General features: G+C 38.1%; 1 protein-coding gene across 1 annotated transcript in view; it reads left to right on the top strand.

Moving 5' to 3' along the window:
* pdgfd (platelet derived growth factor D) overlaps positions 1-19,810 on the top strand; it is a 202,421-nt gene that overhangs the window by 164,624 nt on the left and 17,987 nt on the right. Inside the window, exon 6 of the mRNA XM_008108043.3 lies at positions 16,725-16,939. Coding sequence (XP_008106250.1) covers positions 16,725-16,939 — 215 coding nt within the window. The remainder of the gene's footprint in view (positions 1-16,724; positions 16,940-19,810) is intronic.

Raw genomic sequence — 19,810 nt, 5'->3', positions numbered from 1 at the left:
CCTTGTCAAACTACAGATCCCAGGATTCGGTAGTATTGAGTGATGGTGGCTAAAGAGTTATCAAACTGTATTAATTTTACAGTATAAGTGCACCCAGAGACAAAGTGATTTTGCATTACCACATCTGTTAAGCATCTCTGCAAAATATTCTGCTAGACCAAAGCTTCTTAAACTTGGGGTCGCAAATTATTGGGGTCATGAAAAATGTGGCCATAAGAATGGAAGAGTCACAGCAGCAGCTGCCTGCAACCTGGCTTACTTATGTTGGATAAGCTAGACTCTATTGTATATACCTGGGGTCATATAAAAATTACCAGGGGGAAAGGGGTCATGACTGGAAAAGGTTTAAGGAGCCCTGTACTAGACTCTTAAGGTCAGCCATCACAGAACTAGAGTTTACTAAGAACTGGAATGTTGTTATTCAAATGGCTAAAAGGGTTTTTTTTTAAATGGATTATCTAATTCCACACTCCTGAGCTGAACATGGAACAGGACACAGGTTGAAGCTGGAAATCCATGTATTTCTGGGCATGAGATGCATTTTATTAAATAAGTCAGTCAACTTGCACATATATGGAAAATTATTAGAAATGCTTTGCATTTCTCAAATGTGCCATTAATACAGCGACTAATGCGTCTATTTGAAAGATTTGCACAAAAATGCATCCAAAATCAATTAATGGATCCGTCTATAGTACAGAAAGAGAAAAGGACTTGGAGGTAAGATATAGCAGAAGCCTGTATTGCTCTATACACGAGAAAAGACTTTTTAAATCCCTATACAGAGTTCAGTTACAACCTGAAGCTGAAAATACAGATCAACAGAGAATACTTTTAAATAAGAGAACACCCTCAAGAGAGATGCTCTGAGCTCAAGAATTATGATATTGACTTCCTTTTTGCACTCTGTAAACCTGAATAACAGTTACAGAAATGAAAGCACTAAACAGCTTTCATTTTACTAGGTTAATGTATTTCTTGGAAGTTTAATGGAATTTAGCCTTTCATTGCTCTCTACTGTATCATATCATGGCAGCAGCTTTCAGTGGAAAGAAATAATTAAAATAAATGATAAAAATTAGCAGAATATAAGCAGCAGTAGTAAAAGAATGCGCTCTTAAAGCAGCATAAATAATCCACTGGTTAAAATATACATAAAAGAGGAAATTGGTAGATGGTATTGCTATTTATTCCATAACTAATAAAACTGGGTGCTTCTGGTAGATTTTGTATATTTCCCGTAGGAAGAGAGTTGCAAATTTTATGGTCCAACCTGCAATCTGTGGACCGCATGTGGCCCACCAATTCATTTTTCTTGGCCCTTGCCCTTCTTACTGGAAAAATATTTTAATTAATTAAATATTAATATTTTAATTATGTAATTCAATATTATGTAATTCGTTTTCTTTCTGGAATGTCTCTGGCCTTCACATTCCTATACTAAAGTTTGATTGGCCCTCGGGTAACTAAAGGTTTGACGAGACTGACTTAAGTAATAGGTGCTTCTCTGGGATCCACATAAACCTAAGTGTTATTTCCAATGAGTTTGCACATCAATAGAGTTCATAGTGTGTGAAATCAACTTTTGGTAATGAAAACATAATGGTTAGGCTCTAGGCAGTGTATCCCTTTTTGACACATTGAACTTTCTTTCTTCATTTATATCCCATGATGATAGCAATATCAAGTGATGGCTTCTAGGGGTAAATGTTGTCCACCACAGTTCCATTTAAGTTGCTTTGGAATAGATTTTGGAGGTTTCATGTTGTCTATAAAATCTTTAGCCTTCTCTGTCAAATAGTGTCAAAACTACAAATTCCAAGATTCCATAACACTGAGTCATTGCAGTTAAAGTGGTGTCAAAATGCCTTAATTCTATGGTGTCGACACATTCACACTCTCTTCCAAAATTGATTTGTCATTTTTATTGAGATCATAGAATTGATCATAGTAACAACAGAGAATGAAAAGATCCGCCAGCTAGGGAAATTTTGGTTGAAACCAATCATTCTGATTTACCAAGTCAGCATATCATGTAAGTGGTACTTCAAATGTGTCCGACATTTATGTTAGGTACAATTGGTGGCCAGCATTGTTTCTTTCTGATACATTTCCTTCAATCTGCACACAAAATTTTTTTGCATTGTGAGCAAAGCAGACAAAAATTGGCAAACAAAAAACAACTGTCTGGTAGTTCATATGATAAATATGATAAATATAATATCATATGATAAATATGATAAAGATAAATATGGTAAAATTCTTGTATTGAGAGAAGGGTGGAACATTCATAGATGGTTTACAGTTACCAAAAACGATAATTCAGAATGCTATTAAAAGAAATGACTTCCGGCCAAGGCATACCAAAGAATTGCACCAGAGGACCTGGAGATACTTAGAGAAATATCCCCACAAGGCTTTTATTTGGTCCTCCATGGATAGGAGTACTGTGGATACAGGGTCTTCCTGGAAAAAAATACCCAATCCCAACCAATGATACTACATTTTACTAGTCCAGTCTCAAAAAAGTGTAAACCTAATACTAGAAAAAACCCAAACCAAACACAAACATAACATGAAGAGTAGGGCAGGATGAAGGAGGGAATCTTTCATATAACAAGAGGAGAAAGATTCTATGTTTTTCTTCATTTGTCTTTTGAAAATAAAACAGATCAGAATTTTCATCTTGAAGTATCAATAGTCTTTTGATATACATCAGTTTGAAACATGAAGAATTTTATATACTACATATATGTAATATCTGTATATTCATATTATAAAAATTAAGGAATGTTTTATAGGTTTTGGCTTGAACCCTATTGTTGGTGCCAAAGAGAGTAAACTCCGTTGACTCAGTTGCATTTACCTGTATGCTGCTTCACCATGAAATAATTTATTAAATGAGTCTACTTAAGTTGAAACTGTATTTTTATTGAATTTGTATCCTTACTTTCTCCCAAGATGGGATCCAATTGTTCCACTCTTTTGTTTTGTATTAAATTGTAAACAGCCAAGAGCATTTTATAGACTGCTACAGAAATTTGATAATCTAATAAATCTATATTGGGGGACTTTTATTTTTCATTCTAAACATCACTCTCCTAATGTAAAGTTTTAACTGCAGGATTGATGATGCAGAAGTACAACTTTCTTCAATTACAATTAAAATGCTTGACTACGCAGCCTACATAATGAAAATTGGTAAGATGTCCACAGCCTATAAAAACCACCTGTTCTGACAGGTGCTGATGCCAGATGTTCTTCTAAGTATAGAGTGATAAAAATGATTATCCAGCTTTTATAATACAGTGGGATAGCTAAGATGGGGCAGGAGGAGGTGGAGCTGGTACTGATAATGCCCATGGTAATGAGATACCCATGGCTTATATTCAAGAATTCAACTGGAAATGAAGCCAAAGAACTATTTGTCCTTTAGAGAAGTAATTATAGGTGTCCAGATTTTATTTGGCGAGTTATCCATAATGGCATTAGAAGGCAGCTGGTTGGCTTTGATAACCATTTCATCCATCAGTTAAAGTGAAAAAGACAGAAACTATTCAACCCCAAACCTTGAACACATTGACAGCCCTACTACTGCAGTTTGAAGACTTCACTATCAAATGAGCTAAAAACAAAAAATGAATCCAGATTTGTAAGGATTTCATCTAAAATAAATGTATCTGGAAGGAAATCACGCTGGTTTTAATGCAAGGTACTTTCCAATAAATATGCTTTTGCAGTGATTGGGGCAGTTTGATATTAAAGAGACTGAAAACCATGGTTTTCAGTTTGGTTCAAAATCAAAATACTAGTTTTACATATGGTTTTTAAATGTAAAATATTATTGGAAAAGTCAATATAATACATAATTTTGCCATTTTCACATAATTTTTATAAAGACAAGAAGAGCGAAATTCATTGTAGTAACTTCATCGCAGAAACTTCCAAGTTACTGCAATGAAATCTGGGAACTGAATGAAAATGTCATTAGGGAATGAATGCAGATTCTTTCCACCCCAAATACCCAATAGTTAAACTTCTGCCTAGAAAAGAGGCATGGTATTTTGATATAACCATGTTAAGGTTTATCTTGTTCTGCATTGTCCACAGAGTGATCAATCATTTACCTATAGACAAACTACAAACATGGTATGACTTCAGTACCCTCAATCTCGTGTCTTTGAGTGGTTTATAAACAGAGGAGCATTGCATCTAACTGATGCTGTAGGTCAAATATAGTCAACTTGAGTAGTTTGGCTTTGATAGCCCCAACCTCCATGAAATTATCTTAATCGTCCTTTAAAGTCAACCCAAACATATTCTCCAACAGGGTGTTTTAAGTAGCCAAAATTGCACCATCCATACACAAGGTAACAGCAGCTTTTCAACATTTCTTTAAAGGCTCTAGCAGTGATTCTTTTTTGACACATTGAACTTTTTTGACACATTGAACAGACCAAATGAAATTCAGTATGTTCCAGGTATGGAATACTGACTGATTGTTATGGGAAAATAGTGGAGGAGGATGAAATTGAATGTTTTGAACCCTAAGTAGGACATTTCCAAACAGAAGCATGACTATGCAGGCTTGGAGCTGTTCCATCAGTGAGGAGTTGGATCTCCGCCAAATTTCAGTTTGAATGTTAAAGAAGCTATCCAAAATGCTGAACCTATTCTGGGAATTAAAAATCAAACTCCAAATTTAAAACCTAGGGCAGATTCACCACTCTAACGCTGTTTATTATCTCCTTTTCTACAACTGTTATTCAAATTTAAAGAGTGCACAATGTAGTCAATATTATAATTTTTAAACTAGAAGCATGTCTCCTAAGGATATTTTCATGTTAGAAGTATTCTCTGCTGAGCTGTATTTTCAGCTTCAGCTTGTAATTGAACTTTGCTTACAGATGGAAACATTTTCTTCTCATGTACAGATGAACACAGGCTTTGACTATATCTTACCTCCAAATCATCTTAGTTGTGCAAAAAAAGAATGGCACTGTATTCAGACTTCTCCAATAGGTACTAAGATTTCCAGGCCAAACACAGGGGTTGTTTTAATTTAAAAGAAAAGAAACATTTTGTTAGCTGTCTTCATTTTTTCCCAACATATTATTTTCTTGATATCAGGGAATATGTGTTCACCTTCAAAAGGATGGTGAAACATTTTAGTCCCCTGGGTTTACATGTTGTTGCAGGATCCATAGAGAACATGATGGAATAATGTAGACCTTCATTTTTAGCATTCTCACTTGAATAGCTGTAAGTAAATTTCAACAAATTTAACCACATACAAGTACATTTTTTCACTCACCTCCTACCATGTTTGGGACAACAATGTCCCAACAAGTTTACAGATTTTGTGACAATACATGTTCCATGTCATTGTTTTATAACACCATGATGTGAAGATGTCCAGTACATTGGCTTCATTAAAGAAACACCTAAAATTTGGGAGCGGGTACATTGGTGTCACAGGGAATTCCTATAGTACATGAAGTTGTTTGGTTTAGGTTTTGTGTTTTTTTTTTACTTTCGTCCACTTTTATTTCACCTTGTATTTTATATTTTTGGGGGCTGAGTAGAACACACTTAATTCTAAACACTTTGAACAATCATTTGAGATATGCATATACCATATTACATTGGAATTCTTATTGGGTTGAGAAAACATTGCACAATTCACACACAAGTTAAAATATATTCTTGTGCATGAGGATTGTGTCTTCTTGTGATACCTCTTTGGAATTCTATAGAATTTGAGTGGGCTGTAGAGTTAGCTCTCTGTGAACAAAATGAGTTTTCTTGATGGAGGAAGTTAGTATCACCCAAGAGTGGGCTACAGACATTTTGCCAATTACACCTTCCCCCTGAAACCCTCAGCATCATTTAATACAGTGGTTCTCAACCTGTAGGTCTCCAGATGTTTTGGCTTTCAACTCCCAGAAATCCTAACAGCTGGTAAACTGGCTGGGATTTCAGGGAATTGCAGGCCAAAACACCTGGGGACCCATAGGTTGAGAACCACCAATTTAACACAGTCTTCTAGAGGGCCTCCAGACTCCTCAAGTAGATTTTTGAAGATGCAGTGGTCTGCACTGAGCAGTTGAAAACTTCTTCAGCCCAAGTCCCACTCCAATCCAATTATTTTTTATTAAATGCACAAACCTTCAATACAAATGGCATTTTTACAAGCACTGAAATCTGCCAGAAGCAATGAAACAATGTCTGCTGGAATTTCAACATGGAACTGTTTCAGAACATTTCTGTTAGAAAGTGCCAATATTTTTTCATGAGAGCATCTATGGAATCTGAGAAACTTTGTTTGATCTCTGTTAAGCAAAGCTGAACCAATACATGACCCTCCAGATGTTGCTGGACTAGAACTTGTCTATGAACTATGCTGACTACAGCTGATGCTAGGGCTGTACAACATCTGCTGTTAAACTTGATTTCCATAATGTTTCCACTGAATCACAGGTTTGTTCCATCGACTGATGTGACGAAATCTCACTTGTTCTCAATATATATATATCAAGAGCATCTTGTTGAGAGCTCATTAACTCCCAGGAGATTTCTCATCTTCCATTGCAAAAAAGAGCTATTTTCAAAGTTTTCTTGACTTGCAGAAATATGTCTCTTTCCTACCACCCTTACCCTTTTTAAATGCACACAACCAAATGAAAAGGGACAGCTGATTGATTAAAAAGATAGAAGCAAGCCATACAACACTTCTAATTTTTAAAAGTCCATGCCAGGGATATAATTCCTCACTATCTTTGTTCATGGAGGAAGCAATGAGTAATTTTAGCAATGTCCTTACAGCTGCATGAAAGACCTTAAAAACTACAATTTTCAGAGCCTATTCGCAATTCAGAACTAACTTATTGTGAGCAAAATTCATATATGGTTGTTGATTTGCATTTTCTATGCAAGCCAACCCCCCTGCAAATTTTGCATAGAATAATTCCTCAATTATAGCATTTATCACACAGTATTCAAGTGGTTTCTGATTCTCACTTGTAAAAATAAGACAAGCAAGGATTTGCCTCTCCAATTATTATGACTACAACCAAATGTTGTGGTCTTCTGCTCATTGTATTTAGACAGATTTGTTACTGAGTGAGACACTTTGCACATGCTCATACTTATTGCAATCTGGATCAAATGTGAAGCCCAAATCACTTGCTGGATCAAAAATGATGCGTATAAACAAAAATGCTTTTTGGAAGGTAAATGCCAACTTTTCTTGGTGCATTCAATGTAACACTCATTCAAACCTGGAAATGGCTTCTGCAGTAAACAAGAGCCTGGGAGATGTTATTTTCATTGGGATAAGATGTGGTGAGAAAAGTCACACTTCCTTGTAAAAGTGATGTGATCCTGAGCTGGATCATATTCTTGCTTTCAATCTCTCTTTTCAAGATACAGACATAATAATGTCATCCACAATTTCAAACATACATTCTCTTGCTCATCCTCCAATGTGATATCTGCCATCCTCTGTCAGCAATGCCTTTATCTTGGACAATCTCTAAACAAGAGGATAAATGAAAACACACGCAACATTAGCATTTCAACCTTTACAAATTTACATTCATTATCAAAAATATGAACAGAGTCAGTTGATTTTCACACACTAAATATACAGTCAGCCTTATGTAGCCTAGCCACACATTCAACAATTCACAGCTTGAAAAAAAATGCCAAAAAATAATTCCAAAACCCTAGCTTTGATTTTGCCAGTTTATATGAGGCACACTATTTTGCTGTGCATTGTGCATAATAGGGATTTGAGCATCCATGGGTGTTGGTATCCTCAGTGATCCTGAAACCAAATTTCAAAGGCCCACCATATTAATACGTATTAATCCTCACAACTATACATACTGCATCAAAAATATCCAAAGAAGGCTTGACTTCAAGGAAACTAACTTTCCATAAGAAGCTGTATTACTTTCATACATTAATATTAGTAGGTCAGTTGCTTGACTTACCTGCACCATCCTTCACAAGTCTTTGAAGATTTATGGCTAGGTTACAATCTGCACCTTACTGTATCTTATTACATTCTATCCTACAGCCACAATTATGTAACTCTGCTTAAGTACATGTGGCTTTAATAATATTCCATCAGTATATCTGAGGATGTGAATTGATGTCCATGAAGCTTCAAGATGACATAAACCAATTAATCTCAGAGATGTTGCTAGATTCTCTCTACAGACACGCAAAAACCATTGCCTCTTCTTCTTTCTTCCATTTAAGGATAAAACAGACTAACATTGCTATCCTTTGAAAACTCCTGTTTGAAAGACATGTAAATACAGTAATGTATTTAACACTGCACTTTGGCTCCAAGAAAATATCAGTTGTAGGTTAGGTGATGCAATACAGGTCACGTAACATGTTTATCTTGCTTCCTTAATTTGATTCTTGATCATTGGAAAGGACGACCAATGCAGATTTAGTGACAGAAGTACTCTCTCACCTTTGCTGTTGTTTTCAATAGTCCAACAAACAATTTGTTGTTGCTGCTAAATGCCTTCATATATATTTGGACTTATGTCAGCCTTATGAATGAGAACCTTCAAGTCACCCTATCATCTGCTAAAATCTTGCAGACTTAAGGCCATGGCTGCTTTAAGTGAGTCTATCTATCTAGCACAGTGGTTCTCAACCTGTTTTGGCCTAAAACTCCCAGAAATCCCAACCAGTTTACCTGCTGTTAGGATTTATGGGAGTTGAAGGCCAAAACATCTGGGGATCCAAATGTTGATAACCACTGATCTAGAATATGGTTTTTCTTTTTTCCTACTGCTCCTCACTTTACCTAGCATTGTTGTACAATAACCACAGTTAAATCATCTTGAGTTCTAGAAGGAGTCCAAGCATGAGTTGTTCAAGGACATATTTATTTTATTTTGTAGCAGTCCATGGTATTATCAGAACTTTTCTCCAACAAATAATGCGTTCCTGGAATTTTCCATAGGGTCACAAGCAGAGAGGATGAGGACCAAAATTGGTCTGATGACCTTATGTTGTACTGATCAAATCTGAGAATGGATCTGCTTTCCAAAGATAACAGGGTGAGCTTGCACAAGCAAATCAGCAGACACAAAATGTGAAATCTAATGGGTGAATGAAGCTGAACACCACAGTGATTTTTTCTATCACATCAAATGCAGAGCTTTCTGTGGGACACGGTCGGGTGGAAATCACCATTTGTGAAGAGATAACTAATGAGAAATCAGATGAAATGCATGTCTGTGTGAAGCAGCCCATAGTAATTGAAAAGATGAGTGCAGACGAGAGGATGTCAGAGTGATTAAGCTTTCACTGACAGTAGGGAGATTGAAAAGTACTGAGCTTTATATGAATTGCACTCACAGGAATACCCTTGGCCTTCATGATCACACTTCCATTCTGTACATCTTGTTATGCCCGGGTATGCAAAATTCATGCCACAGGTTGCAACAGCTGCAAAGGATGAATTAATCCGGTGGGATCTCTGCCCACCATAATAGGTTTACAGCACAAAAGTTTCCTGACTCCATTGGGCTAACCTATTTTTACTGTGCATAGGTCAAAAAGGTGAAAAAAAACCTGATAAATTTATTGGGATTTTCTCAACATACGATAAAAATGCCCCTAGGTGCACACTGAGTATTCAGGTTTCATATGAATACCCTTTGACCTTAACATTCCTAACCATTTTTAAATGTATACTTCACAAACAAACAAAAAAGAGCAACAGTATTTCATGTGGCTGGGGTTTGCAAGCAGATGTTGGTAAATAACCATAATCCTCCATGTACTCCTCCTTGAAGGGTTCTGGGCCATCTGCCAGCAAGCAATACTATGCTTTGAATGTTGAATATACATCTGACATATGCTTGCTCCTGGCAAATACATATTCTGAGTTCCAAAAAGGCCCCTTTCTGTGAGTGGTAATCATCGCTCTCGGGCAGTTGTTTTCACATGCTTTATATACACTTATAATAACGTGTCTGTTTGAGCCACTCCTGTGCGTAGCAAGTGATTCTTAAGTGCATGCATTAGTATGCACAAAGAGATGTAAAGTTGTGATTGTATAACTCATGCGAAAGAAGAAAAAATGCAGAAATTTTCTCCCTAGTGATCGAAACCATGAGTCTCTTCTGTCCACTTTTCAATCATTGTTTCAGGAATATGGCAGCTTTTGATCCATTTTTCAAGGGGATCAAGTGTCTTTTTTTCCCAGTCCTTTTTTGCTGAGGTCAAGAAAATCTGTACATCTTTTTCATATAGTTCACAGTAAATTCGTGGAAATCAGTTATTTATCTGTTTTGTTCAGTCTTATGTCCAAAAAGAACAGGAAAGTGACTCACAGTGGACAGGAGCTTGGTATCCATTAGGATTTGGTTCCAAGAACACCATGAATACCAAAATCCATGGATGTTCAAGTCCGCATTATAAAACAATTGGATAGTAAAAATGTGTGCCTTCTATAAAATGGGAAAATCAATATTTGCTTTTTCAATTTTTTATATATTTTGAATCTGTGGATGGCTGAATCCACGGATGCAAACTCTTTGGATCCAGAGAACCAACTGAAGATTCAAGCTGAAGTGAATCAGCTCAAGTAAAATGATGTCAAATCAATGGCTTTCAGATTGCTATTGAAGCAGGCAGTCTGGAGGCTTGGATGTTTTGGGCAACTATACTATATTTTCTACCACTTCAAGCTTTTGCTTGTCCTTCCAAACATCCTGAGGATGTCAGCATTGCCTGAGCCTTGGATTAAGATATAGGGAAAGTTACAGTAAGATTTGCAGGCACATATCATCTTCTTACAGTGGAAATGCGAACCCTTCAACATTTCACAGATGAAAACCTGGACACATGTGGCCAAGTAACACACCAATGTAGTTAAGATGCAAAAGGTAGTATTAGCTACCTTTTAGTGATAGTTTTAATTGTTGTTTGGGCATGGAATAATGCTGCTCATGTAAGCTGCTTCAAGTACCCTTTGGCGTGAGAAGGGCATTATATAAATGTCATAAATAATAGTAAATAGTGAAGAAAACACAAGTTGGAAAGGCTGCAGCAGTTTGCTTTTGCCTTATTCCATAGGGAAAGGCAATCCCCCCCCCCCCCCGGCCTTCTTTTCTTTCTTCTCTGGTGATTTTGTTGAGTGCAGACTACTTTTGCACTTCAAACTCAGTTTGCAACAACTGAAGTAAGCTGTGGGAAGGTGTGTGGAAGAGAGATAAAATTAGGCATTTCTAGAAACAGCTGATGAAAAGGGGTTAAAGAGGATTAATAGTGACACTTTCTGCCAAATTGGGCCAGTTGGAAGGAATTGAAAGTATGCTTAAATTGGGGGTTTTAATGAAATGTGGTAGCTTACAGCTATTACTAATTACTTGCTATGCTTCTCAATTGTATTTTGCTGTTGTCGTGTATGATGCATAACTTGACCACATTTTTCCTTATTGGTTAACTACACATAAGAAGGAATAAGGGAGGAAAGGAGAAGGGAAGAGAGAAAAAAGAAACCAATAATTCTCCAAAATGGCTTTATGAGAAATTACTCATCAAATTAGCAAGCTGTCCCTCTTGATGTCCCCATTCTAACAAGATCAACGTGGATGGAGACTCACACACATACACATACTTGCCTGTCACTGTGGGTTAAGTTGCTGCACCCTGCTTGGCACACATTGAGCTATCTCTGCAACATAAATCCTTTCTCTGAAAAATATATATGATGAGATTTCTGTGAAGATTCATGGCTGGCTCAATTCCATTGATTCTAGCAGAAGGCAGCCCTTTATGACAGCCGTAATTTCCTCCTGCTTAGACTCCTTGACCTTCCTCTCTGGAGGTAATTGGTATGCCAGCTTGTATGAGCCACTATCCCTGTTTCACTGGGACAGCTATAATTCCACCAAAAAGCAAGGATTTTTCCCCTTAATTCAACATCCAGAGAGCATGGACATCAGGCATATTGACTGAGATTCTGGGAGCTGTAGTCTAAAAACTAACTTGCCCAGGCTTGATGCAAAACCCGAAGCATGTGATAATTCTAAGAACTATACTTTGTCTGATAACATCTGGGCATTCCAGCTGAAGGACACCCCACAGACATGGTGTGTGCGCACGTAAGTTTTATTTATCTAATTAGTTTTTACTCACCTATTTGTTTTAGAATCTGCCTTACTTCTAGCATAGAACCCAGGGCAGCTGAAAACAAATGTTCCCTCTTCTGACACAAAGAAAAGCATAATAGTACATTAAATTGAAACCACTTACTCTTAGCAGCCCCTTCATAGTTATGCAAATGTTTCGGAGATTACATCTTTGAATTCCTTTAAATTTGTTTCAGTTGAGGGTGAGAAGAATTCTCACACAATCTCAGTGTGTAAGTTCAAGTTTCCTTGAAAAATAACCAGAGTATATCTGTATTAAATAGCAGTTTGATACCACTTTAACTTCATCTGGGGATTCCATCTATGGAGCCATGGGATTTGTAGTACTCAGAATTATCCATTAGACAGCTTTTGTGAATCACAAGGCAAGAGAAGGGTTGTTTCAAATATCGCAAAAAAACTACAGCAGTTTAAGTCCACAACCCGGTTCTCTAAAAATTGAAACTTTTCCCTGTGGCATACAGAAGCCAGTAAAAATGGAATTAGTGTTGGGCCTTTTGTTATCGGCTAGGACAAAGACATAGATTGGCATCCTATTAGTCAATTAAAATGTTATAAGCTAGGGTTATGACTTGATAGGTAAAGGTAAAGGTTTCCCCTGACGTTAAGTCCAGTCATGTCTGACTCTGGGGGTTGGCGCTCATCTCCATTTCTAAGCCAAAGAGCCGGCATTGTCCGTAGACACCTCCATGGTCATGTGGCCGGCATGACTGCATGGAGCGCCGTTACCTTCCCGCCAGAGCGGTACCTATTGATCTACTCACATTGGCATGTTTTCGAACTTCTAGGTTGGCAGCAGCTGGAGCAACAGCGGGCGCTCACCCCGCTCTGGGGATTTGAACCTGGGACCTTTCGGTCTGCAAGTTCAGCAGCTCAGTGCTTTAACACACTTAGCCACCGGGGTTCCTTGATAGCTTGATAGCTGTCTCCTATTCACATTTTTACCATTTTTACCATCCGGGTACTATGGCCATGATTGTAAGTGCCCCTGAAACCCACCCTAAAATGTAGGCCATTAAGAATGACACATCCATCTGCTTCCACCAGGGATCAACGGTGCACCAGCATTTTAAGGTGCGTTCCATGGATTAGATGAGGAAACAGATTGTAGCCGCAAGATTGTGGCTGTGTGTCTCAGCCACTATCTGACTTCTCTCTGCACAACACAAGCAAAGGGCTTTTCACATCCGACCATCCTATGGAAATTGAACGTCCCTACATTGTTGTGTATGAAATGTTAGCTTGCCTTCCTAAGCAGAAGGCTTGACAGAATCTTTGGTTGCTGTTTGCTTTGGAGAAGTGGGAGTTAAAGAGCCTTTCACTTGTGCCTCGGCTTGTTTGGGAAGCTGTCAGTGGTAGAACCAATGCCTCTGGCTCTTCAGCTCTTGCTCAGTTAAACATATGGCTGCTGTTAAAAGTGATTTGCAGAATAAGTGCTGTAAGGAATACTAATCATCCTTCCTGGAACAGCTTGGACCAACATACAATCTGATTACCCTTCAACTGTCCCGATTGAATGGAGGCAATCCCAATTAATATCCATTCATCCCACATTTTCATTGGCCTTTTCAACGTCCCAGCTTCTCATTTCACATTTCCTTTACTTCAATTGCTGCAAACTAAGCTGGATCGACACTGCCCTATACTCCAATCTCTAAATCTAGGCTATCTGCTTTTAACTGGATTATATGATTCTACACGGCTGTACAATCCAGTTTAAAGTAGATAATGTGGAGCCAGTAACTGGAGTATATGGCAATGTAGATGGGGCCTCAAGCAAAAGTTCCTAGCTTCTGTTTTCATCCTCATCAATAACTTTTGCCATCTTGATCATACTTTTACATTGCATGTCCTGGTTTTCATCTGTGCAATGTTGTGTGGCATGTCATTTAAATAGATGAAAAGTATATGAAACAAATTATTATTAATAATAAATACTTTATTTGCATTCTGCCCTATCTCTCCCAGGGGACTCAGGGTGGATTTCAACAGCAAAAAGGCAAACATTCAATGCCTGAAAAAAACAAAAAACACAAATACAAAATACAAATACAATACTAATCCACCCAAAACCCAAAATAAACCAACCTATACCAAAATAACCCAACGTATACCAAATTAAACCCACATATAAAACCAAATAACATATAACCTAAAATTAAACGTAAATTATGTTTAGCCTAAAAACATGAACCTTAATTTATAAAAAAAATACCAAAGGTTCAATTGTAATTACCTTAAAATTAATTATGTTGCAGTGCTGTAACAGAGTCAACTAGCCAACAAGCCAGATTCCAGATGGCCATATATTAGGTGTCTATGGTCCTCTAGTCCTCCTCTTCTCCATATGCTAAAGAGCAAAGGTGAGCTTTTAATTGTTTTTTGAAATTGACATATTTAAAGAAGACAGTAGAAATCATTTAAGGAATATAGTACAATATAACACACATTCAGATTAGGATAAAATGGAGTATGCACCAAAGGCTTTACTTTAAAAAATCAATTGTTTTTAGTTTGTGGGAGAATGATACCAGTGTTGGCCTTTCACCAACTGGGCCTCAGAAGGGAAAATAATTTACAATTGGATTTCAAGGAGGAAAGTGTTCTTTGTTTTATAGGCTACGCCCCATTTGGAGGGGAGGCCATATTGCCTTACTTATCCATTCATTTATAATTTCTAGAACAAAATATATTGCTTGTGGGTCTGCCTTAATTATGATTCAAAAGCTACAACTAGTCAGTAATGACTCTATATGTCACTTGACAAGTAGATAGATATGATCCTGTTCAACAAACGTTTGTGGCAACTGTGCTGTTTATCTTGTCAAGTATCCAAGATTCAGAGCTAAGTGCTGGATCCGTATCGTTAAAGGCCTTCACTGTTGGAACTGAAACAACTCTGAGACCACCGTTCTATATATCACAGCCACCATGATTGTGAATGTGGAGGGCTGACTATATTTTGATGGCTGCTTCAGGGCTTTAATTTTCATTTTTAATTTAAGTGATTTTTGAAGAAGTTTTGCTGTGTGTTATACATACCTAAGAAATAACACTCCCCCCCCCTTTTGTTTGTTTAAATTTGAGCAACAATGGTGCAACTTGCACATGGCATACAGACTTAATTAGTGATGGCAGCTAAAGCTGGCTTGTGGGAAGGGCTCTGATGACACCATTAGTGGTCAGGGACGTGGGCGAAGCATTTTGCAAAACCCTTCTTGTTTATTAGACAAATTAACTTGAATTGGCATTTTTGATAGGCTGTAGATTTGAAGAATGACAAGAGAGCAAACAATTTCATCTGTTAGGCCCTAGTAATCAATAATTTTCTATTCTCTTCACCTTTTGCTATGTACGCTGGGGTAACTTTTCTTTCAGTGCTTGAGTGCACCAGTAACTCCCATTGATTTTGTGGTTAGATCTCAAGCAATACATACGTCTTTGTAGAAATGCTGGCACTCTGGGGAAAACAGGGCAAACCTTTACAGAGAGATGCAGCACATATAGACCTGTCAAACGAATGTCCTATATGCTTTGTGTCATAAACCCAGCTAGTTCTCGTTATCCCTCATGCACCAGTAATTGCAAAACCTCCATCTTTTAAGATCCATGTTACATAGATAATTTGGGCAAACACAGCAACCTTAACCATCAATTCTTCCACTCTGATGTTTCAATCCATTTTCATTTTTCAGAAAACCATGTTCATGCAATTGTTCATACATTAAAGAAGCAGCTCATGTTTGCTCTCTAATTCTTTATTGAGAATACCATCCTTAGCAAAACACCTGAAGACTTCAAAACTATATGGGATCTTTCAATTCTAGAAACATGGGGTAGTAGGGACATGATATTATGAATTCTGCACCAGAAGTATCATCTGCACAGTTAAGTTTCCAAGTTTATATTTCTGCCACTGAAAATGAAAACAGTAGCAACAGCAAAGATTGGGAAAATTACCTTTTAGTTTACAAATCTCATATTCCACAACCTGCTTGTTGTTTGGTTCTGAGAGCTGTAGCCTAGAAGGTTTTTTCCAGATGCTATCTGAACATTTTCTATAAGGCTACAGACCTAGAGCCATTGAAGTGTAGGGTTCTCAGAATATCAGAGCCTGGACCTCTTATCTGGCTGCTATAGACTCTCCAAGTGAATTAACCTTCTCTTCTCCCTTGCTCAAACATCACTAACAACTATCCGTAGGACTCAAGGTTGGGGGGGGGGGGGGTCTGTAACTGGTAATCCTATGTGGAGAGAAAATGACTACTACAACATCATATTATTACTATAACATCATGGATATTAACTAAAGAAAAGTAAAAAAAAAATCTATGAAGTGGCTTTTTTCCTGACCTTGGTGGCAAAAAGAAACATTTGAGAAATGTTCTCAGGAAACATCTCCTGAGAAATATCAGCTCAGATGTAGTAAAACACATACACACATGTATGGCATAATTCAGAAATAAGTGAATTTGTCCACCGCTTGTTGAATTGCTATTTAACAATGGGAACTCTCCCTTTCTTTTCTAGTGGATTTGGACCAACTGAATGATGATGTGAAACGCTACAGCTGCACACCAAGGAACTATTCTGTCAACATAAGAGAGGAGCTGAAGCAGACCAGTGTGGTTTTCTTTCCACGCTGCCTTCTTGTCCAACGTTGTGGAGGAAACTGTGGGTGTAGCTTCACACGTTGGAAGTCCTGTACCTGCACCCCAGGGAAAGTGGTGAAAAAATATCATGAGGTAGGTTGCAGTTTTGTTATCACTGCTGCTGCAAAATATTATTACTACTAATACCCAGGTTGCTGGTTTTGGATCATCCCAGGCTCTGAGGTTCGTGGGCCAACAACTTTTTTCTAGTCAGAAGGTGGATGTAGAGTAAAGTGATGAATAAGCCTTGGCACCACAATGACTAAAATAGAAGGAGAAAGCTTCTAGAGAATCTTTTCAAATTCCAAATCAACCCATCCTTGTAAATAATAGAAATAATAGAAAACTACTGTTCGACTAGTTGAGCTGATGGAGTAGCTCAACTTGCCCAGAGCCAAGTCCATCAAAACTGGGAGATTTATACCATTGCCTATCTCCAACTTGGTCTGATAATTACAAACCATAATTACTACTGCTGCTCCTACTAGGAAATATCTGCTCAGTGCTGAGGAACAGTCTCTGATTGCATCTTTCACAGATCTGCCAGGGAAGCAGCAAAGCCTGATCATAGAAAGGCTGGAGGCGCTAAGTTGCCTTTTGAAGAAATTAACACAAAACGCCAATACTCAAATGAGGACGGACTTAAGGAAACAATCAAGCAGCAGAGAGCGGCCCCAGATAGTGCAAACTGGCTAGAGATGGGATACCCTGAAGAGAGAGACATGACCACACCAAACATTTCCCACTATCCCCGAAGGTCAATATTATGAAAACCCAAACTACTAATCCTTGTGTTTACTCTGATAATTTCTTTATCATATGTCCATGCGAATCATCCCTGGGCACTGAAGTAGAGGGCAAGGAGTTGAAAGCAAAAAAAAAGCATGAAAACCACACAGCCACACGGGGATCCATGAGACCTCCCATCTAAAGATAAGATCCTGGAACATAGCCGGGTGGGCAAACAAGCTTGGGGACAACTCCTTTTTTCAGTTCGTTAGTTCTTTTGACATAATATTATGCCAAGAATCTTGGACCTTAACCCCTGTAACCCTAGACAGATTTGTTAGCTTTACCGTGGAAGCTTGGAAGGTCCACAAGACCACCAAGGGGTGGTCTGGCTATTTCTGTCTCTAACATACTACAAGCTGAGGCAAGGTCCTTAAACAATCCGGATTAGATAGCACACGGAATCCTGCTAAAGGTAAAGCAAACAAAAATAATAATCATAACAGCCTGTCTCCCACCCTCTAAGACAAAAAGCCAAATAGAGGAGTCCTGGCTAAGATTAGATGAAAACAATTTATCCCAAATGATAAGTCACCCTGGAGTGCCAATACTAATATTGGGAGACCTAAATGCCAGGATAGGAGCCAACGATTCTAAGATAGAAGCCAAGGGATCTTAAAGAGGGCAGAGTCTTTTCAGATAGGGAATCAAATGACAAGACATCAAATTACGCAGAATTTTGTATGTTACAAATGGTTTACAGATTGGATCTTCTAGTGTTAAATGGGACATTTAAGGAGGACCCTAGAGGGGAACTTACTTTTAACAACAAATGGGGAGCCAGCATGGTGGATTACTGTCTGACAACTAAAAACACCAAAAACTGGGCTAGGTCTCTTAGGACCATACCCAAAATTGAAAGCAACCACCTGCCGCTGGCATTGCAACTGACTCTCCCCGAAAAAGAAATTTGAGATACACATAAGTTCTTACCTGCTGAGTTGGAAGAGAGATCATCTAGATGGTCAGTCAAACTAGATGAACAGCTGCAAACTAAAATCAACTCAGCTAACACAGAGCTGCTGAGACAAACACCACCAAATCAGTGATTGAGGCATATGAAGCCATGATAGCCCTTCTTAGGGAGGATTTATCTTACCCGAACAGACAGCCAATTAGAGAGAAAAATTGTCTTAGGCATGTCTCATCAAATTGGTTCAATGAAGAATGCCAAAAGAAAAAAAGAAGTTCTAAATATATAGCCTTTAGACAAGATGGGTGAGAACCACTTCTAATAAACTACAGCCGGCAGAAAACATAATATAAGGCCCTATTGCTTCACAAAAAAGCAGATTTTTTTGTAGATTGAAAGCATGGTCCACCTTGCTCGAAGCATCACAAAAAAAACTCCAGACTTTTCCGGCACCTCATTTCAGGTGCCCTTAAGCCCCGCCCCCTTGCAACCAGTCAGCAGATACCATCGATGATCTGGGAAAACTATTTCAGAGGCATCTTGTCTGGAAATAACCCAACCACCCTGCATCACCCCAACCCCTCAGAGCTCCCACTCTTAGGTGCCCCAAAGTGGTGTGCAGTTACGCCAGAGGAGATGACTGAACTCATCTCACAACTCAAAAATGGCCAAGCCCCAGGAAATTATTTCATTCCAGCAGAATTTATAAAAGCAAATATTCAGTTGTGGGCCCCATTACTAGCTGTTCTTTTCATCCAAATAAATAATCCAGGAAAAATCACAGAGAGTTAGAAACTGGCAATTACAGTTCCAATATACAAGAAAATCTCTCCAAAAGAGCCTGGTAACTATAGACCAATCAGTCTGCTTTCCATCCCAGGGAAACTATACGCATGATTTGTTTGCAAGAAACTGAAGAAGGAATTGGAGGCAAACAAAACTTTCTCAGATGCACAGGTGGCGTTCAGGAAAAACTCATCCACTATGGATCAGGCAATTTTTTTGTGGCCTTCATGAATTTAAAAGCAGCATTTGATTCTGTCTCCAGACCCAGATTATGGTCTAAGCTAGAAAAGTGCCTAACCAATAGTAGACTACTCTTCCTCATCAAAGAACTATATAGAGACAGCAACTTACAAGTTTGATGTGGTCCCCAGGGACAAATTTCTAAGCCAATTCAAATGATCAGAGGTGTCAGACAGGGTTGTATCTTAGCTCCTACCTTGTTTAACATATTCCTAAATGAGCTAGAAGTCATGATG

The sequence above is a fragment of the Anolis carolinensis genome, chromosome 3 (assembly GCF_035594765.1).
Source record: "Anolis carolinensis isolate JA03-04 chromosome 3, rAnoCar3.1.pri, whole genome shotgun sequence".
NCBI lineage: Eukaryota > Metazoa > Chordata > Lepidosauria > Squamata > Dactyloidae > Anolis > Anolis carolinensis.
Note: the sequence above shows the minus strand (reverse complement) of the source record. Positions and strands in the feature narration are given on the sequence as shown.